Source organism: Pseudophryne corroboree, chromosome 5, assembly GCF_028390025.1.
Source record: "Pseudophryne corroboree isolate aPseCor3 chromosome 5, aPseCor3.hap2, whole genome shotgun sequence".
NCBI classification, from domain to species: Eukaryota; Metazoa; Chordata; class Amphibia; order Anura; family Myobatrachidae; genus Pseudophryne; species Pseudophryne corroboree.
Window position 1 is genome coordinate 691,540,485 of NC_086448.1, and position 22,668 is coordinate 691,563,152.

The following is a 22,668-nucleotide window of genomic DNA, read 5'->3' on the forward strand; positions in this document are numbered from 1 at the left end:
CATTATGGGGTATTGTGTGGAGAATTTTGAGGAGAAATTTAATTTATTCCATTTTGGAATAAGACTAACATAACAAAATGTGGAAAAAGTGAAGCGCTGTGAATACTTTCCGGATGCACTCTAATTTACATTATTGGTTAAATAAAAGAATCCTTAAGATTAGCATCTTACCATTTGTCAACCTATCAAAAAGAAATATATCGAAATTCCAGTTTCCGACTTTTTCCAGCATACACTGAAAACAAGCAGAGAGCAGAGAATGTGAGAAACTGTAGGACTATGAAATGTGGTTTATATTTAAACGATAACAAAGAAAACAGACTGCACTGTGATCAAACTCTTCAGCAACATTATCACAGCTTTACCACTAGAGATAGTGACAGGTCAATGGACAACAGTGTGGCAAACTTTATATTTTAATGCAGACCTCATTATGAAGAGCTCCAGGACACATCCAATCTGAACTCTAGTTTCACCTCCCTAATAAATGGTAATTTGAAATATGAGGAATTTGGTAAAAGCAATTTGACTTAAGCAAATTTGTCTGAACCACTTTTTATGTCTATTTTCCATCGTATGGTAGTAAATGGTCGATTTCCAGCCATAAATTAAAGACTGTGTTACAACTAGCCAACTAGTTGCATGGTTAGGAGAGATAATCTTAAAGTATATGGCTTAATTAAATGAAAATCACATACTCCAAATCATTCCTTATCGTACAGGAAGGGCATGAAACCTACCTTTCTACCCCACAATGCAAAGCTCATACACATAAAATAATTGGTAGCACTGGTCCTTTAAATGGTGTATCCAAACTAACATTAGGCACAACCCTATAGTATAGAACCACAATCACTAAATGTGCATGTGTTAAACCAAGTATGCAGAGCATAGACAAATAGTACAATGGTACAAACCTTGGCTTGCCCATTGTAATCATCATCCAAAATGTACAATGAACTCTGTGCAGCAACACCACGGAAAAATCGGGAGGACCTTAGGTACCGTTGAAAACTTAACAACCTCCTGATATTTCTTGCAGACAAGGAGATTTCAAGCTCTGAATTTGCTACAGGTTAAAACAAAATGATGGTTACAGAAGGTTTCAGACACTCAATAACATTATCTAGGGCGGGCATTCCCAACCACGGTCCTCAAGGCATACCAACAGTGCATGTTTTAGTGATATCCAGGCTTCAGCACAGGTGACTTAATTAGTAGCTCAGTTATTTTGATTTAACCATCTGTGCTGCAGCCTGGATATCACTAAAACCTGCACTGTTTGTGTGCCTTGAGGACTGTGGTTGGGGATGCCTGATCTAGGGTTACATAACGCCTTACATAAAATATTAACTCCAATGGGTTATTATGTATGGAACCTACGCAGGTTACGCCAAAGTATTATTGAGCTACACTAATATAAACACTGGAAATAATCTCTGTGAAATCCATGGGAAATAAAAATAAATAAATGTAGGTTTACACGGAACTGAGCTGCTGCAGAACTCCAGACTATCAGCAGCACTTAGAAGACCTTGGTCAGAGTAACCTCGTTTCTTTCCACATTCTAATTCTACATTGCAAACAATGGTCAGAGATTGCTCAGGACACATGCAATATCATCAGCCAGGCTGGCTTTATAAATGTTGCTGTAAATGTTGCGATGATGTTGGGACAATCTAACGCACTGTTGATGTACTTTAATAGCCAAACTAGGTTTCACATGAGTTTAATATAACGGTTTACTTCAGTTCAAAGAGATTAGGCATTATTAGGCATTCAGGACATATACCAATCAATACAATCCTTGTTTCTAAGCCTACCCCACCTGCATCTATTGTGTGGGCAGTTATGCCGGTACTGTGGGCCCATTTCATGTTTGTACACAACCAATGTTCACCATTGGCAGACTGAGCTGTGCAGCGATTGCACTGCGTATGTCACAGTAATTTTGCAAATCGCACTGAGATTTGTACCGTAGAGTGATTGAAGGGAAGGGGCCATTTGGGAAAAGTAACAGAGAGTGGCTGCAAAAACATAGGTGTGTCATGGCCTTTTTCGGGGCGCGTATCTGCCGTCAGCTGCGATCATGCTCACAGAGAACTATGGTGCCTGCGTCACTGCGTGAACATAGGTCAACCCCAGCAGTCGGTGTTCCCCCTATTTGCATGTAGTGTGCGTATGTATACTCGGCTGCGAATGAGTTCGTGATGGCCCCGGTGGGCGTCTATCAACTTTGTGGGCGGCAGCTTCACTTGCTAGGATTAGCAGTTCTGAAGACTTAAAAAAAGAAAATAATCGCAATTTCGTACAAACGTGAATAGGAGGTCTTCTGTGGTCATCCCAGGAATGCATTTCCCAAAACTGATCACACAGATTTCAGTTAGGTCCTCAGTAATGGGCATCTTTTTACTATCTCACCATGTTGCAATGTCAGAAAAGTGGCAGATACTGCTACAGATATGGCACTGTGATCCTGATTCTGAGTTGCACCCAAGCCCGTTCTGTGGATCAGAGCCTGCATATACAGCTTTGGGCAACTGTGAGTGTCGCATGTAGAGAAGCGTGTAGTGAACTGTGGCTTATACAGAAGACAGGGGTCTATGTACTAAGAATTTTAGAGAGATAAAGTGGACGGAGAAACAGTTCCAGCCAATCAGATCCTAACAGCCATGTTACAGGCTGTATTTGAAAATTCAGTTAGGAGCCGATTGGCTGGTACTTTGGGAGGGATGCATTAATCATCGCGCATCCTGCAACTCACCGCATGCATATTGGTGTTAAATAACACTGTTTGCATGAATAAAATTACAAAGGACAGCTCTTGCAGTAAGCCACTGTATTTGCATGCTATAGTCGACAATGGTTACATCTCAACTGCAAAAACTGCCATATGTCAAGAAGACAATTATGCTACCGCAATGCTCCTCTTTGGTTACTGACTGTAACAGTCTAAACATAGGAGCTCTATGCTGCCGTAGAACCTTACCTAAAGACAGAATCAAACTAAAGGCAACAGTGACATCCAGTGGTGAAACAGAAAAAGGACAAGACATAGGTATTAAAAGTCGGACATAGCAACTGTCTATTTCAAATTACTTACAGTGCAAAATGCGGAAATCGATGTAAGGGTGAGAGCCCCGTCTTTCAGATTCAAAGCCGGCTCTGCTTCTTACTCTGACATCCCCTGTACCATAAAAACATTTTGCAGGAAGGACACATTAATCAGCTGTACAGCACACCCGCCCATCAGCATCTTACACAACTCCAAAAACAGGACTTTCAGACATGCAACTGCATGCTCCTATGCCGTCAGTAAATTACTGCCTGCGCAAACCAGGTCAAAGCATGTGCTAAGCATTCAAGATGAGCCCAAACTATATGTTCTCATAGTACAAATGGTACAAGATCACTTCATTCAGTATTTGGCCTGCAGGGATGCTCAAACAGGAGAGCTGCACAGGGTACAAGGCTCAGCACCTAGAAACGGCAGCTTCTAGCAGGTCAGCAGATCCCACTAAATAATGGCGTGTAGCCCCACTAGCATTTACTTACTTGCACTCAGCTGTTTGAATATTACACAAGAGCCTATCAAAATACCAAAACTCAGTATTAACATATTACAGTGTCAATTAATCAACCACTGCAAGGTAACATGTATTTGTACAAGAGATTATTGAAGTAGGAAAAACAAAACCCAAAATTTTGGGTTTACAATGCAAAACATAAATAAATGAGGGGGTTATTCAGGTTTGTAAGCAAATCAGAAAAGCAAGCAACTGGGCAAAACCATGTGCACTGCCGGGGGAGGCAGATATAGCATGTGCAGAGAGTTAGATTTGGGTGGGTTATATTGTTTCTGTGCAGGGTAAATACTGGCTGCTTTATTATCACACTGCAATTTAGATTTCAGTTTGAACATACCCCACCCAAATCTAACTCTCTCTGCACATGTTACATCTGCCTCCCTGAAGAGCAGCATGGTTTTTTCCATTAGTGTGCTTTTTTGGTTTGCTAACAAACTTGAATAAGCCCGGGAGTACACTATGTATTGCAAAGATTTTTTTTTTTTTAAATAGTGTCACAATTAAAGTAAATGGTTATAAGTAATTACCACTGATTTACTGGTCTATTAGGTCACAGTCAACTGACACACATCTTACTAAAGGCAGAAAATACACATGGTCTATTAATGAAGCACTAAAAAAAATAGGATTTTGGCTACCTACCGGTAAATCCTTTTCTCGTAGTCCGTAGAGGATGCTGGGGTCCATATTAGTACCATGGGCTATAGACGGGTCCAACCGGAGCCACTGGCACTTTAAGAGTTTATTAGTGTGGGCTGGCTCCTCCCTCTATGCCCCTCCTACCAGACTCAGTCTAGAAACTGTGCCCGAGGAGACAACATACTTCGAGAGAAGGAATTACACAGATAGTGGCGAGATTCATACCAGCTCACACAAACATGCGAATCCGGCCAACATGACGGAACAACTCAGCAACAGCTGAAACAGTAAATAACGCAGAACTTACCTAGGAACCAGGTAACACTGAACCAAAAAAGACAACGCAGGAAAACTAACCGCTGGGCGGGCGCCCAGCATCTTCTACGGACTACGAGAAAAGGATTTACCGCTAGGTAACCAAAATCCTATTTTCTCTTACGTACTAGTGGATGCTGGGGTCCATATTAGTACCATGGGGATGTACCAAAGCTCACAGTACGGGAGGGAGAGCGCGGAGGCTCCTGCAACACTGCTTGACCAAACTCGAGTTCATCAGAGGCCAAAGTATCGAACTTGTAAAACTTGGCAAACGTGTTCGACCCAGACCAAGTAGCTGGTCGGCAGAGTTGTACAGCCGAGACACCCTGGGCAGCCGCCCAGGAAGTGCCCACTTTAAGATTAGAGTGGGCCTTTACAGGTCTCGGACACGACAATCCTGCCGTGGAATAAGCTAATGGATAGTGAACCTGATCCAGCGGGAAATCGACTGCTTAGAAGCAGGACATTCAATTTTCTTTGGATCATAGAGGACAAACAGAGAGTCACTCTTCCTATGATGAGCTGTCCTCTTCACGTAAATCTTCAAAGTCCTCACTACATCTAAGGCCTTTGAAGCAATTGAGGAGTCAGTAGCCCACTAGCACCACAATAGGTTGGTTGATGTGGAAAGCAGACACAACCTTAGGCAGGAACTGTGGATGAGTCCTAAGTTCCGCCCTGTCTTCATGGAAGATCAGATAGGGGCTTTTACAAGATAAAGCCCCCAATTCAGACACGCGTCAAGCAGACGCTAAGGCCAACAAGGTGACCGCCTTCCACGTGAGAAACTTGAGATCAGCCTCCTGTAGAGGCTAAAACCAAGCAGATTGCAGGAACTGCAACACCACATCAAGATCCCATGGAGCCGTAGGCGCCACAAAGTGAGGCTGGATGTGCAGAACCCCTTTCAAAAAGGTCTGAACCTCAGGAAGAACAGCCAATTGTTTTCGGAAGAAGATGGACAAAGCAGAGATCTGGACCTTGATGGAGCCCAATCTCAGTCCCATTTCTACCCCTGCTTGCAGGAAAAGGAGAAAACGTCCAAGTTGAAACTCCACCGCCAGAAACTTCTTGGCTTCACACCAAGAAACATATTTCTTCCAAATGCGATGGTAATGTTTAGACATTACCCCCTTCCTGGCTTGTATCAGGGTAGGAATGACCTCACTCGGAATACCTTTCCGAGCTAAGATCTGGCATTCAACCGCCATGCCGTCAAACATAGCTGCGGTAAGTCTTGATAAGCGAAAGGCCCCTGCAGAAGCAGATCCTCCCGAAGAGGTAAAGGCCATGGATCTTCCAGCAGAAGATCCAGCAGATCTGCGTACCAAGCCCTCCTTGGCCAGTCCGGAGCAATGAGGATTGCCAGAACCTTTGTTCTTCTCACTAGCTGAAGAACAGTTGGTATCAGAGGAAGTGGAGGGAACACATACACTGACTTTAACACCCACGGTGTTACCAGTGCGTCCACCGCCACTGCCTGTCGGTCTCTTGACCTGGAACAGTACCTCCGTAACTTCTTGTTGAGGCGTGAGGCCATCATGTCTATGTGGGGAACCCCCCACCAACCGGTTACCTCCTCGAACACCTCCGGATGGAATCCCCACTCCCCTGGATGGAGATCGAGTCTGCTGAGGAAGTCTGCTTCCCAGCTGTCTACGCCCGGAATGAAGATTACCGCGTGCCTTTCTGCCCAGATGAGGATTTTTGACACCTCTGCCATGGCAGCCCTGCTCTTCGTTACGCCTTGACGATTTATGTAGGCCACTGTGGTCACATTGTCCGACTGCACCTGAACAGCCTGCTGCTGTAGAAGGTGTGCTGCCTGCAGAAGGGCGTTGTACACGGCCCTGAGTTCCAGGATGTTTATTGGGAGGAGTGACTCCTGATCCGACCATTGTCCCTGGAAGGTTTCTCCCAGAGCGACTGCTCCCCAACCTCTTAGACTTGCATCTGTGGTTAAAAGGATCCAGTCTTGAATGCCGAACCTTGGTCCTTCCAGAAGGTGTGGAAGTTGCAGCCACCAGAGGAGTGAAATCCTGGCTTTCGGAGACAGGCGAATCCTCTTGTGCATGTGTAGGTGAGAGCCCGACCACTGGTCCAAGAGGTCCAGTTGAAAAGGTCGAGCATGAAACCTGCCGTACTGCAGAGCCTCGTAGGCGGCAACCATCTTCCCCAGAAGGCGTATACATTGATGAACCGATACCCGGGTAGGTCTTAGGACATCCCGGTCCATTGTTTGAATCACCAACGCTTTTTCCACCGGGAGAAAATAAGATTTTACTTGCAACCATAACATAACCCTTATTGAAGCAATAACTATATACAAGTATTGCAGAAGAATTCCGCACTTGGGACGGGCGCCCAGCATCCACTACGGACTACGAGAAATAGATTTACCGGTAAGTAAAATCTTATTTTCTCTAACGTCCTAGTGGATGCTGGGGACTCCGTAAGGACCATGGGGATTATACCAAAGCTCCCAAACGGGCGGGAGAGTGCGGATGACTCTGCAGCACCTATTGAGCAAACACATGGTCCTCCTCAGCCAGGGTATCAAACTTGTAGAACTTTGCAAAAGTGTTTGAACCTGACCAAGTAGCCGCTCGGCAAAGCTGTAATGCCGAGCCCCTCGGGCAGCGGCCCAAGAAGAGCCCACCTTCCTAGTGGAATGGGCCTTAACTTATTTTGGCAGCGGCAATCCAGCCGCAGAATGAGCCTGCTGAATCGTGTTACAGTTCCAGCGAGCAATAGTTTGCTTTGAAGCAGGAGCACCAAGCTTGTTGGAAGCATACAGGATAAACATAGACTCTGTTTTCCTGACCCTAGCCGTTCTGGCTACATAAACCTTCAAAGCCCTGACCACATCAAGCAACTCGGAATCCTCCAAGTCAGTAGTAGCCACAGGCACAACAATAGGTTGGTTTATATGAAAGGATGAAACCACTTTCGGCAGAAATTGTGAACGGGTCCGCAATTCTGCTCTATCCGCATGGAAAACCAGATAGGGGCTTTTATGTGACAAAGCCGTCAACTCTGACACACGCCTAGCCGAAGCCAAGGCTAATAGCATGACCACCTTCCACGTGAGATATTTCAACTCCACCGTTTTGAGTGGATCAAACCAGTTGGATTTCAGGAAACTCAACACCACATTAAGATCCCAAGGTGCCACTGGAGGCACAAAAGGGGGATGAATATGCAGCACTCCCTTTACAAACGTCTGAACTTCAGGTAGAGAAGCCAACTCCTTTTGAAAGAAAATGGATAGGGCCGAAATCTGGACCTTAATGGAACCCAATTTTAGGCCCAAATTAACTCCGGACTGTAGGAAGTGAAGGAAACGGCCCAGCTGGAACTCCTCCGTAGGAGCATTCCTGGCCTCACACCAAGCAACATATTTTCGCCATATACGATGATAATGTTGAGCTGACACGTCCTTCCTAGCCTGTATCAGCGTAGGAATGACCTCATCCGGAATGCCTTTCTCTGCTAGGATCCGGCGTTCAACCGCCATGCTGTCAAATGCAGCCGCGGTAAGTCTTGGAACAGACAGGGCCCTTGTTGCAACAAGTCCTGTCTTAGAGGAAGAGGCCACGGGTCCTCTGTGAGCAGTTCTTGCAGATCTGGATACCAAGTCCTTCGTGGCCAATCCGGAACAATGAGTATTGTTCTCACTCCTCTTTTTCTTATTATCCTCAGCACCTTGGGTATGAGAGGAAGAGGAGGAAATACATAGACCGACTGGAACACCCACGGTGTCACCAGGGCGTCTACAGCTATCGCCTGAGGGTCTCTTGACCTGGCGCAATACCTCTGTAGCTTTTTGTTGAGTCGGGATGCCATCATGTCCACCTGTGGCAGTTCCCACTGACTTGTAATCTGCGCGAAGACTTCCTGATGAAGTCCCCACTCTCCCGGGTTGAGGTCGTGTCTGCTGAGGAAGTCTGCTTCCCAGTTGTCCACTCCCGGGATGAACACTGCTGACAGTGCGCTTACGTGATTCTCCGCCCAGCGAAGAATTCTGGCGGCTTCCGCCATCGCCACTCTGCTCCTTGTGCCGCCTTGGCGGTTTACATGAGCCACTGCGGTGATGTTGTCTGACTGAATCAGAACCGGTTGGTCGCGAAGCAGGGTCTCTGCTTGACGTAGGGCGATGTATATGGCCCTTAGTTCCAGGATGTTGATGTGAAGGCAAGTCTCTTGACTTGACCACAGACCTTGGAAATTTCTTCCCTGTGTGACTGCACCCCAACCTCGGAGGCTTGCGTCCGTGGTCACCAGGACCCAGTCCTGAATGCCGAATCAGCGGCCCTCGAGAAGGTGAGCGCTCTGCAGCCACCACAGGAGTGACACCCTGGCCCTGGGGGATAGGGTGATTAACCGATGCATCTGAAGATGTGATCCGGACCACTTGTCCAGTAAGTCCCACTGAAAGGTCCTCGCATGGAACCTGCCGAAGGGAATGGCCTCGTATGATGCCACCATCTTTCCCAGGACACGAGTGCAGTGATGCACTGACACCTGTTTTGGTTTTAATAGGTTCCTGACCAGTGTCATGAGTTCCTGAGCTTTCTCCATCGGGAGATAAACCCTTTTCTGGTCTGTATCTAGAATCATGCCCAGGAAAGGCAGACGAGTCGTAGGAACCAACTGCGACTTTGGAATATTTCGAATCCAGCCGTGTTGCCGTAACACTTCCAGAGAAAGTGCTACACTGATCAGCAACTGCTCTCTTGATCTCGCTTTTATGAGGAGATCATCCAAGTATGGGATAATTGTGACTCCTTGCTTCCGCAGGAGTACCATCATTTCCGCCATTACCTTGGTAAATATTCTCGGTGCCGTGGAGAGACCAAACGGCAACGTCTGAAATTGGTAATGACAATCCTGTACCACAAATCTGAGGTACGCCTGATAAGGTGGATAAATGGGGACATGAAGGTATGCATCCTTTATGTCCAGAGACACCATAAAATTCCCCCCTTCCAGGCTTGCGATGACCGCTCTCAGCGATTCCATCTTGAACTTGAACCTTTTCAGGTATATGTTCAGGGATTTTAAATTCAGTATGGATCTGACCGAACCGTCCGGTTTCGGGACTACAAACATGGTCGAATAATAACCCCTTCCCTGCTGAAGGAGGGGAACCTTGACCACCACCTGTTGAAGATACAATTTGTGAATTGCAGTTAACACTATTTTCCTCTCGTGCGGGGAAGCTGGCAGGGCCAATTTGAGGTATCGGTGAGGGGGCATCTCCTCGAATTCCAGCTTGTATCCCTGAGACACAATATCTATTGCCCAGGGATCCAACTGGGAGTGAACCCACTTGTGGCTGAAATTTCGAAGACGTGCCCCCACCGGGCCTAGCTCCGCCTGTGGAGCCCCAGCGTCATGCGGTGGATTTTGTAGAGGCCGGGGAGGACTTCTGTTCCTGGGAACTAGCTGTGTTGTGCAGCTTCTTTCCTCTGCCCCTGCCAAGAAAGGACGCACCTCGGACTTTCTTGTTTTTCTGTGATCGAAAGGACTGCATTTGATAATACGGTGCTCTCTTAGGCTGTGAGGAAACATATGGCAAAAAATTTGACTTTCCAGCAGTAGCTGTGGAGACCAGGTCCGAGAGACCCTCCCCAAACAATTCCTCACCCTTGTAAGGTAAAACCTCCATATGCCTTTTTGAGTCGGCATCACCTGTCCATTGCCGAGTCCACAGGACCCTTCTGGCAAAAATTGACATAGCATTTATTCTAGAACCCAGCAGACTAATGTCTCTTTGAGCATCTCTCATATAAAGGACGTCTTTAATATGCCCCATCAACAATACAGTATCCTTGTCTAAGGTCTCAATTTCCTCAGAAAAGGTATCCGTCCATGCTGCTACAGCACTACACACCCAGGCCGATGCGATCGCCGGCCTCAGCAAGGTACCCGAATATGTATAAATGGACTTCAGGGTAACCTCCTGTTTGTGATCCGCAGCATCTTTGAGGGTAGCCGTATCCTGTGACGGCAGGGCTACCTTCTTGGATAAGCGTGTTAAAGCTTTGTCCACCTTAGGGGAGGATTCCCAGCGTAACCTGTCCATTGGCGGGAAAGGATACGCCATAATAATCCTTTTGGAAATCTGCAGTTTTTTATCTGGAGATTCCCAAGCCTTTTCACATAACTCATTTAGCTCGTGTGAGGGGGGAAAGGTTACCTCCGGTTTCTTTTCCCCATACATATGCACCCTCTTGTCAGGGACTGGGGTTTCCTCTGTGATGTGCAACACATCCTTAATTGCTATAATCATATAACGGATGGATTTAGCCAATTTAGGCTGTAACTTTGCATCATCGTAATCGACACTGGAGTCAGAATCCATGTCGGTATCTGTGTCAACAATTTGGGATAGTGGGCGCTTCTGAGACCCTGACGGCCTCTGCGACATAGGATCAGGCACGGGTTGAGACCCTGACTGTCCTGAGGCTTCAGCTTTTTCTAACCTTTTATGCAAGGAATTAACATTATCATTTAAAACCTTCCACATATCCATCCAATCAGGTGTTGGCGCCGTCGGCGGAGACACCACATTCATTTGCTCCCGCTCTGCTTCCACATAGCCTTCCTCGTCAAACATGTCGACACAAGCGTACCGACACCACACACACAGGGAATGCCCTTTTTGAAGACAGTTCCCCCACAAGGCCCTTTGGAGAGACAGAGAGAGAGTATGCCAGCACACACACCAGCGCTATAAACCCAGGAATAACACAGTAACTTAATGTTAACACAGTAGCTGCTGTTTATTTTGATTTCTGCGCCTAATTATGTGCCCCCCCCCCTCTCTTTTTACCCTCTTCTACCGTGTATCTGCAGGGGAGAGCCTGGGGAGCTTCCTCTCAGCGGAGCTGTGGAGAAAAAATGGCGCTGGTGAGTGCTGAGGATGAAGCCCCGCCCCCTCAGCGGCGGGCTTCTGTCCCGCTTAAATGTACAATTTTTTGGCGGGGGCTCATACATATATACAGTGCCCAACTGTATATATGCTAAACTTTTGCCAAAGAGGTCCCAATTGCTGCCCAGGGCGCCCCCCTGCGCCCTGCACCCTTACAGTGACCGGAGTATGTGGGTGTAGTGTGGGAGCAATGGCGCACAGCTGCAGTGCTGTGCGTTACCTCAGTGAAGAACGGAGACTTCTGCCGCCGATTTGAAGTCTTCTTTGCTTCTCATACTCACCCGGCTTCTGTCTTCCGGCTCTGCGAGGGGGACGGCGGCGCGGCTCTGGGATCGGATGGCGAGGGTGAGATCCTGCGTACGATCCCTCTGGAGCTAATGGTGTCCAGTAGCCTAAGAAGCAGGACCTAGCTTCAGAGAATAGGGCTGCTTCTCTCCCCTCTGTCCCTCGATGCAGGGAGTCTGATGCCAGCAGAGCTCCCTGAAAATAAAAACAAAATACTTTCTCTCAGCAAACTCAGGAGAGCTCACTGAAAAGCACCCAGCTCGTCTGGGCACAGTATCAAACTGAGGTCTGGAGGAGGGGCATAGAGGGAGGAGCCAGAGCACACCAGAACCTAAATTCTTTCTTAAAGTGCCCATGTCTCCTGCGGAGCCCGTCTATTCCCATGGTCCTTACGGAGTCCCCAACATCCACTAGGACGTTAGAGAAATACCCATTGCACTTCCGTGTCGAGGATCATTCCCAGGAAAGACAGCCGCCTTGTCGGCTCCAGATTAGACTTTGGAAGGTTCAGGTTCCAACCGTGCATCCTGAGCAGCTGTGTCGTGAGCGCGATGGACCGCAACAACCTCTCCCTGGACGACGCCTTGATCAGGAGACCGTCCAGATATGGAATTCTGTTCACCCCATGTTTGCGGAGGTGAACCATCATCTCCGCCATTACCTCGGTGAAGATCCTCGGTGCCGTAAAGGGGCCAAACGGCAGCGCCTAGAACTGATAGTGATCGTCCATCAGTGCAAATATGAGATATGCTTGATGCGGCGCCCAAATGACCCTCCGTCAGTCCTGAGATGACAGCTCTCAGAGATTCCATCTTGAATTTGAACTCCCTGAGGTAAGGGTTCAAAGACTTTAAGTTTAGAATAGGCCGTACCGAACCATCCGGTTTTGGTACCACAAAAAGGTTCGAATAATAACCCTTGTTCCACTGTTGAGGTGGTACCGGAACAATGACCTCTGACACCACCAATTTCTTGATGGCCTCCAGCAGAATTGTCCTGTCCGCCAGCAAGGCTGGCAAGCCTGACTTGAAGAAACGGTGAGGCGGGGGATCTTGAAACTCCAGTCTGTACCCTCTGGACACTGTATCCAAAACCCAGGGGTCCAGACCAGACGACACCCAGAAGTGGCTGAACTGCCGGAGTCTTGCCCCCATCTGACCTTCGTCCAGGCCTAGCTGTCCACCGTCATGCGGTGGACTTAGGGGTATCAGAAGCAGGCTTCTGGGTCTGGGAACCTGCGGGAGCAGGTTTCTTTCCCTTGGCACGAACACCTCTGAAGAAGGTGTTCGAAGGCTTATTCTTTCTAGGCCTTGCGGGCCGAAAGGACTGTGACGTGGAAGATGAAAAAGGCTTCTTCGTAGCCGGTGCAGCTGAGGGGAGAAAAGGAGGAGACTTACCCGAGGTAGCCGTGGCAATCCACGCATCCAGCGCCTCCCCAAAGAGAGCCTGACCTTTGTATGGTAGGCCCTCCCCACACTCCCTGGATTCCACGTCCGCAGACCAGTTGCGCAGCCAGAGACCCCTGCGAGCCGAGATGGACATGGAGGAGATTCCTGCCGCCATGGAACCCAGGTCTTTCATGGAATCCACCAGGAACCCTGCAGAATCCTGAATATTACGTAAAAATAAATCAACGTCACCTTTGTCCAGTGTAGACTACGACTCCTGTAGAGTGACTGACCACCTGGCAATAGTTTTAGCAATCCAAGCACAGGCTATAGTAGGCCGCAATATAGTCCCTGAAGCCGTGTAAATGGATTTCAGCGTAGCATCCACCGGGTCCTTTAACGCAATAGACCCCGGGACCGGTAATACCACCTGTTTGGACAGCCTGGAGACAGAGGCGTCGACAATCGGCGGGGACTCCCATCTCTTTCTATCTTCCTCAGGGAAGGGAAAATCCACCAAGACCCTCTTGGGAATCTGGAATTTATTTTCCAGAGTTTCCCATGCCTTTTCAAAGATAGCATTTAATTCTTTGGATGCCGGGAAAGTGAGGGGGGGCTTCTTATCATCTGTAAAGAAGGCCTCCTCCACCTGTTCCGGAGCGGTGTCCGAAATGTGTAAAACATCCCTAACAGCCTCAATCATCAACTGCACCCCCTTAGCAAGGGATGCTGTCCCCCACAATACATCCCCGTCACCGTCAGAGTCGGTGTCCGTGTCATCCTGCATAATTGCAAGTGCACGTTTGTGAGAATGTACCGCAGGGGACCCCGAGGATGCAGTATCAGATCATACAACCATAGAGGACTGGAGGACCTGAGTGGCATGCTCAGTCCTAGCCACCCTATCAGAAATCTGAGAAATAGTCCCCCTCAGAGAGACTAACCATTCTGGCTCTCTAGCTGGGATCTGCGCTAAAACAGTGCAATCCTGATTACATGGTATGGAGTCTTCCTGGGAAGACAAATCCTCTGCAGCATATGAAACAGTGTCCCTAGACATGTTGTCACACATCCTCAAACACCCCACAAACACACAGGGTATTATGTAGACAGAGTTTCCCCCCCAAGAGTGGCGCCAACCCACACACAGCGCTATCTGAGTATAGGGAGACCCTAAACCCGCGCTGGCTGTGCCCCTTAATAGGTGACACAGCCAATAATACAGCCTCTCCTCCCCCCCCCCCCCCCCCCTTCTACAACCCCTGGTACCGTACAGATAGCTGGAGATTGCTCTGGAGGGACTGGATCCACTTGGCAGTGGGTGCAGGCAGCAAAAACGGCGCTGAATGCTGCTGGGTCCGCTCTGAGGAGAAGCTCCGCCCCCTCAATAGCGCTGTCTTCCCGCTCTCTGAATGATTATACTGGCCGGAGGAGTTGTGCTGGCCTGGATCCGCAGACCCCGACAGGCTTGATGTGACCAGTGTAGGGTCCGGAGCTGGCCCAAGGCGCCCCCCCCCCCCCAGCACCACAGTACCGCTGAGCCTTCCATGAGCGTGGTTAAGACCGCGCTCCTACCCTCTAGCCGCCCTCTTCCCACTGTCCCCCCGCTTGCAAGGGGGAACAGTGACTCACTCGCCACTTCTTCAGCACCTGGGGGGGTGGCGGCTGGCTGCCGGGGCGAGCGTTCCCCTGTGGCGGGGCACGATCAGACCCCTCTGGAGCTCACGTCCAGTCAGCGGGAGCAGTGACTCAAGACCCCGCAGGGCGGACACTGCTCCCTCCCCTCAGTCCCTCGCTGCAGGGAGGCTGTCGCCAGCAGCCTTCCTGTAAAATAACAAAACCTGAAAAGAAATAAAAAAACTCTTTTTTAAGAGAACTCTGCAGAGCTCCCCTAGCTGTGACCGGCTCCTCCGGGCACATTTTCTAATCTGAGTCTGGTAGGAGGGGCATAGTGGGAGGAGCCAGCCCACACTATTAAACTCTTAAAGTGCCAATGGCTCCTGATGGACCAGTCTATACCCCATGGTACCAATATGGACCCCAGCATCCTCTAGGACGTAAGAGAAAAAAGAGTGGAGAAGTGAGCCTGTGAAGAAGTTGTCCATGGCAACTAATCAGCTACTCCGTACAATTGTGTAGTATGCAAATTATAATTGTTACTTCAATGCTGATTGGTTACCATGGGCAACTTCTCCACCCTTTTCACTGCTTCATGAAGAAACCCTAAAATACAGAACAGAAAGGATCATCATTAGAAAGCATAGAATAGGGGTATTCAACATGCAGCCAGCTGCTGTGGAACTACACATCCTATCATGTCCTGCCACACTTTTATCATAGCCTAATAGCACATCAGTGGCAAGGAATGATGGGAAGTGTAGTTCCACTGCTGCTGGAATCCCACACGTTGAACACCCATTGAACAGACTGACCGGAGTGCTTCAGTGAGTGTGAACAGAGGTGGGGGATGAGGTAAGGGGGACGGCACTCTAGGGGTGGAGGCATGTCAGTTGGGAAAAGCATTGTGAGACCTATTCACAGCAATATAAATTGTAAGCACGTGTAAAAGCATGGCTAGGGCATAGGATTACCCTGAATGCTGCTGGAGCTAAGCATTTCACTTACCATATACAGATGTGCCCTTGTACATCTAGCCTCAATACGCCATGCAGAGTAAGCAGCCAGGTCCCGTGCAGATTAATTTGATATGCAACACTTGTATATCTGTGTTCGACTGAGTCCGTATATGAAGCCCAACAGAACTTGGCATGGAAAAAGCCATGGCCACTGCATCATAACAATTTGTATGAAGATTCAGAGGGGGAGATGAAATTGTTTGAAAAGTCAGTTGGGTGTCTGTTTTTTTCCAATCTAATAGACAGGAAAAAACAGACAGCCAACCGACTTTTCAAACATTTGAATTCGCCCCAGAGACTGTGGGACAGATTTATTAAGCTCGGTGAAGTGATAAATTGGAAGGTGATAAAGGACCAGTCAGTCAGCTCCTAACTGTAATTTTTTAAACCCAGCCTGTGACATGGTAGCTAGGATCTGATTGGCTGGTCCTTTATCACCTTCCACTTTATCACATCACCGAGCTTAATAAATCTGCCCTCAGTCGCACCCAGATATACAAAAGCATCTCATATCAAATAAATCAGCACAGTTTCCTGGTGCGCCCTCAGTTCTACAAGTATGGCTGTACAGGGTGGTACAGCAATACCGCCTGCCCAGCCGCCATGCTTGTAGCCGCTGCGGTGTAAGGGGAGGAGAGCACATAGTGCGCATCTCCTGCCCCTCAATGCTCAGTGAAGTCCAGTCTCTGGCGTGAATCTCAAGTGCGTCGGTTCATTAGCCAATCAGAGCTCACGGCTACTGATTGGCTGCCGGTCTGCAAGCTTTGGCTAACGAACCAGCGCCTCATTTGAGATGTGGGCCTGTGTGTATCTGGCACTATGGGGACCTGTGTGTATCTGGCACTGTGGGGGATGCATGTGTGTATCTGGCACTGTGGGGGCATTTCTGGCACTGCTGGGGGCATTTCTGGCACTGCTGGGAGCATTTCTGGCACTGCTGGGGGCATATGTGTATCTGGCACTATGTGGACGTACCCGACACTGTGGGAGCATATCTGGCACTGTGGGGGCATATGTGTATCTGGCACTATTGGGGGCATAGGTGTATCTTCCAGCTCCATATGTATATCACACCCCAATTTTCATTGACCACGCCCCATACGGCCACACGCACATGGTACCACTAAGAAAATAAGAATTTACTCACCGGTAATTCTATTTCTCGTAGTCCGTAGTGGATGCTGGGAACTCCGTAAGGACCATGGGGAATAGCGGGCTCCGAAGGAGGCTGGGCACTCTAGAAAGATCTTAGACTACCTGGTGTGCACTGGCTCCTCCCACTATGACCCTCCTCCAAGCCTCAGTTAGGTACTGTGCCCGGACGAGCGTACACAATAAGGAAGGATTTTGAATCCCGGGTAAGACTCATACCAGCCACACCAATCACACCGTACAACTCGTGATATGAAACACAGTTAACAGTATGAAACAATAGAGCCTCTCAACAGATGGCTCAACAATAACCCGATTTAGTTAACAATAACTATGTACAAGTATTGCAGATAAACCGCACTTGGGATGGGCGCCCAGCATCCACTACGGACTACGAGAAATAGAATTACCGGTGAGTAAATTCTTATTTTCTCTGACGTCCTAGTGGATGCTGGGAACTCCGTAAGGACCATGGGGATTATACCAAAGCTCCCAAACGGGCGGGAGAGTGCGGATGACTCTGCAGCACCGAATGAGAGAACTCCAGGTCCTCCTCAGCCAGGGTATCAAATTTATAGAATTTTGCAAAGGTGTTTGCCCCTGACCAAGTAGCAGCTCGGCAAAGTTGTAAAGCCGAGACCCCTCGGGCAGCCGCCCAAGATGAGCCCACCTTCCTTGTGGAATGGGCATTGACAGATTTTGGCTGTGGCAGGCCTGCCACAGTATGTGCAAGCTGAATTGTACTACAAATCCAACGAGCAATAGTCTGCTTAGAAGCAGGAGCACCCAGCTTGTTGGGTGCATACAGGATAAACAGCGAGTCAGATTTTCTGACTCCAGCCGTCCTGGAAACATATTTTCAGGGCCCCGACAACGTCTAGCAACTTGGAGTCCTCCAAATCCTTAGTAGCCGCAGGCACCACAATAGGCTGGTTCAGGTGAAACGCTGACACCACCTTAGGGAGAAACTGGGGACGAGTCCTCAATTCTGCCCTATCCATATGGAAAATCAGATAAGGGCTTTTACATGATAAAGCCGCCAACTCTGACACTCGCCTGGCTGAAGCCAAGGCCAATAACATGACCACTTTCCACGTGAGATATTTCAGATCCACGGTTTTTAGTGGCTCAAACCAATGTGATTTTAAGAAACTCAACATCACGTTGAGATCCCAAGGTGCCACAGGAGGCACAAATGGGGGCTGAATATGCAGCACTCCTTTCACAAATGTCTGAACTTCAGGTACTGAAGCTAGTTCTTTTTGAAAGAAAATTGACAGAGCCGAGATCTGTACCTTAATGGAGCCCAGTTTTAGGCCCATATTCACTCCTGCTTGCAGGAAATGCAGAAATCGACCTAGTTGAAATTCCTCTGTTGGGGCCTTTTTGGCCTCGCACCATGCAACATATTTCCGCCATATGCTGTGATAATGCTTTGCCGTAACATCTTTCCTGGCTTTAATAAGCGTAGGAATGACTTGCTCCGGAAAGCCCTTTTCCTTCAGGATCCGGCGTTCAACCGCCATGCCGTCAAACGCAGCCGCGGTAAGTCTTGGAACAGACAGGGGCCCTGCTGCAGCAGGTCTTGTCTGAGCGGCAGAGACCACGGGTCCTCTGAGATCATCTCTTGAAGTTCCGGGTACCACGCTCTTCTCGGCCAATCCGGAACCACGAGAATTGTGCTTACTCCTCGCTTTCTTATTATTCTCAATACCTTTGGTATGAGAGGTAGAGGAGGGAACACATAAACTGACCGGTACACCCACGGTGTCACTAGAGCGTCCACAGCTATCGCCTGAGGGTCTCTTGACCTGGCGCAATACTTCTCTAGTTTTTTGTTTAGGCGGGACGCCATCATGTCCACCTGTGGACGACCCCATTGATTTACAATCATTTGGAAGACTTCTGGATGAAGTCCCCACTCTCCCGGGTGGAGGTCGTGCCTGCTGAGAAAGTCTGCTTCCCAGTTGTCCACTCCCGGGATGAACACTGCTGACAGTGCTAATACATGATTCTCCGCCCATCGGAGAATTTTTGTGGCTTCTGCCATCGCCGTCCTGCTTCTTGTGCCGCCCTGTCGATTCACATGGGCGACTGCCGTGATGTTGTCTGACTGGATCAGCACCGGCTGGTGTAGGAGCAGGGATTTTGCTTGACTTAGGGCATTGTAAATGGCCCTTAGTTCCAGAATATTTATGTGAAGGGCAGTCTCCTGACTTGACCATAGTCCTTGGAAATTTCTTCCCTTTGTGACTGCCCCCCAGCCTCGTAGGCTGGCATCCGTGGTCACCAGGACCCAGTCCTGTATGCCGAATCTGCGGCCCTCCAGAAGATGAGCACTGTGCAGCCACCACAGAAGAGACACCCTGGTTCGTGGAGACAGGGTTATTAAACGATGCATCTGAAGATGCGATCCGGACCACTTGTCCAACAGGTCCCACTGAAAAATTCTGGCATGGAACCTGCCGAATGGAATTGCTTCGTAAGAAGCTACCATCTTTCCCAGGACCCGCGTGCAGTGATGCACCGATACCTGTTTTGGTTTTAGGAGGTCTCTGACTAGAGAAGACAACTCCCTGGCTTTCTCCTCCGGGAGAAACACTTTTTTCTGGGCCGTGTCCAGAATCATTCCCAGGAACATTAGACGTGTCGTGGGGACCAGCTGTGACTTTGGGATATTCAGAATCCAACCGTGCTGGCTCAGCACTTCCTGAGATAGTGCTACTCCCACTAACAACTGTTCCTTGGATCGTGCCTTTATTAGGAGATCATCCAAGTATGGGATAATTAAAACTCCCTTTTTTCGAAGGAGTATCATCATTTCCGCCATAACCTTGGTAAATACCCTCGGTGCCGTGGAGAGTCCAAACGGCAGCGTCTGGAATTGGTAATGGCAATCCTGTACCACAAATCTGAGGTACTCCTGGTGAGAATTGTAAATGGGGACATGCAGGTAAGCATCCTTGATGTCCAGGGATACCATGTAATCCCCCTCGTCCAGGCTTGCAATAACCGCCCTGAGCGATTCCATCTTGAACTTGAATTTTTTTATGTATGTGTTCAAGGATTTCAAATTTAAAATGGGTCTCACCGAACCGTCCGGTTTCGGCACCACAAAAAGTGTGGAATAGTAACCCCGGCCTTGTTGAAGTAGGGGTACCTTGATTATCACTTGCTGGGAATACAGCTTGTGAATCGTTGCTAGCACCGCCTCCCTGTCTGAGGGAGCAATCGGCAAGGCGGATTTTAGGAAACGGCGGGGTGGAGTCGCCTCGAATTCCAGCCTGTATCCCTGAGATACTATTTGAAGGATCCAGGAATCCACCTGTGAGCGAGCCCACTGATTGCTGAAATTCCTGAGGCGGGCCCCCACCGTACCTGGCTCCGCCTGTGAAGCCCCACCGTCATGCGGCGGACTTGGAAGAGGAAGCGGGGGAGGACTTTTGTTCCTGGGAACCTGCTGTTTGCTGCAGCCTTTTTCCCCTGCCTCTGCCTATCCATGTGCCTTTTGGAATCTGCATCTCCAGTCCACCTGCGAGTCCATAAGCATCTCCTAGCAGAGATGGATAATGCACTTACTTTAGATGCCAGCCGGCAGATTTCCCTCTGTGCATCTCTCATGTATAAGACTGAGTCTTTGATATGGTCAATTGTTAGCAGGATCGTGTCTCTGTCTAACGTGTCAATATTTTCTGACAGTTTATCTGACCACGCAGCGGCAGCACTGCACATCCATGCTGACGCAATAGCTGGTCTGAGTATAATGCCTGAGTGTGTATATACAGACTTCAGGATCGCCCCCTGCTTTCTATCAGCAGGTTCCTTAAGGGCGGCCGTATCCTGGGACGGTAGTGCCACCTTTTTAGACAAACGTGTGAGCGCTTTATCCACCCTCGGGGGTGTTTCCCAACGTAACCTATCCTCTGGCGGGAAAGGGAACGCCATTAGTAGCTTCTTAGGAATTACCAATTTCTTATCAGGGGAAGCCCACGCTTCTTCACACACTTCATTTAATTCATCTGACGGGGGAAAAACTACAGGTAGTTTTTTCTCCCCAAACATAATACCCTTTTTTGTGGTACCTGGATGTAAATCAGAAATATTTAACACCTCTTTCATTGCCTCAATCATGCAGTGAATGGCCTTAACGGGCATTAAATTTGACTCATCGTCGTCGACACTGGTGTCAGTATCCGTGTCGACATCTACTTGTGCCACCTGAGATAGCGGGCGTTTCAGAGCCCCTGATGACTTTTGAGACACCTGGACAGGCACGAGCTGAAGACTCGGCTGTCCCACAGTCGGCATGTCGTCAAATTTTTTATGTAAGGAGTCTATACGTGCACTCATTTCCTGCCATAATACCATCCACTCAGGTGTCTGACCCCCAGGGGGTGACATCCCTGCTAAAGGCATCTGCTCCTCCTCCACATCATTATCCTCCTCAAACATGTCGACACAGCCGTACCGACACACTCCACACACACAGGGAATGCTCAAACAGAGGACAGGACCCACAAAAGCCCTTTGGGGGGGACAGAGTAAGAGTATGCCAGCACACACCAGAGCGCTATATATATATATATATATATATATACATACATACATACATACAGGGACTAACTGAGTTATGTCCCTAATAGCCGCTTTTCAATATAATATACTGTATACAGTGCCAATTTTAATGCCCCCCCTCTCTTTTCCCTCTTACTGTACTGTAGAATTGCAGGGAAGAGCCAGGGAGCTTCCTTCCAGCCGAGCTGTGAGGGAAAAATGGCGCCAGTGTGCTGAGGAGATAGGCTCCGCCCCTTTTTCGCGGCGTATTCTCCCGCTTTTTATGGGATTCTGGCAGGGGTATTTACCTCATATATAGCCCCAGGGGCTATATATTGAGGTATTTTAGCCAGCCAAGGTGTTTTTATTGCTGCCTCAGGGCGCCCCCCCCCAGCGCCCTGCACCCTCAGTGACCGGAGTGTGAAGTGTGTATGAGGAGCAATGGCGCACAGCTGCAGTGCTGTGCGCTACCTTGGTGAAGACAGGATGTCTTCATGCCGCCGATTTTCCGGACCATCTTCTTGCTTCTGGCTCTGTAAGGGGGACGGCGGCGCGGCTCCGGGACCGAACATCAAGGCTGGGCCTGCGGTCGATCCCTCTGGATCTAATGGTGTCCAGTAGCCTAAGAAGCCCAATCCGGCTGCAAGCAGGCGAGTTCGCTTCTTCTCCCCTTAGTCCCTCGCTGCAGTGAGCCTGTTGCCAGCAGGTCTCACTGAAATTAACAAATTCTAAGACTATAACTTTCTAAGAGCTCAGGAGAGCCCCTAGTGTGCATCCAACCTCGGCCGGGCACGAAATCTAACTGAGGCTTGGAGGAGGGTCATAGTGGGAGGAGCCAGTGCACACCAGGTAGTCTAAGATCTTTCTAGAGTGCCCAGCCTCCTTCGGAGCCCGCTATTCCCCATGGTCCTTACGGAGTTCCCAGCATCCACTAGGACGTCAGAGAAATGTTTACTACTTGCACCAATGTTAGCCCTAGCCTCCTCGTTTTGCTAATAAGACACATTTTCGGATAAAAAGAAGCAATAAGAGACCCCCGGCGCTAGCAGAGTCTCATGGGACCTGGTACGCCGAGTGGAGCTGTTCGGCGTGATTGCAGCAATGATGTATGTGGACACATCTGTACATGGAAATTACATGATTCCGTTCGGCCTATTTCAACCCAATTGGGT

The 22,668-nt window shown here is 48.8% G+C and overlaps 1 protein-coding gene across 9 annotated transcripts in view; it reads right to left on the reverse strand.

The window, feature by feature from the left end:
- The window catches only part of PDE7A (phosphodiesterase 7A), a 593,823-nt gene that overhangs the window by 72,699 nt on the left and 498,456 nt on the right, over nt 1–22,668 (reverse strand). For 6 of the 9 annotated variants that reach the window (XM_063923814.1, XM_063923817.1, XM_063923819.1 and 3 more), the window contains 4 exons: nt 3,556–3,588; nt 3,104–3,187; nt 918–1,069; nt 172–235 (listed from right to left, as the gene is read on the reverse strand). In XM_063923814.1, the coding sequence (XP_063779884.1) occupies nt 172–235; nt 918–1,069; nt 3,104–3,187; nt 3,556–3,588 (333 nt within the window). The remainder of the gene's footprint in view (nt 1–171; nt 236–917; nt 1,070–3,103; nt 3,188–3,555; nt 3,589–22,668) is intronic. The other 3 variants (XM_063923815.1, XM_063923813.1, XM_063923812.1) reach the window with 1 other exon arrangement.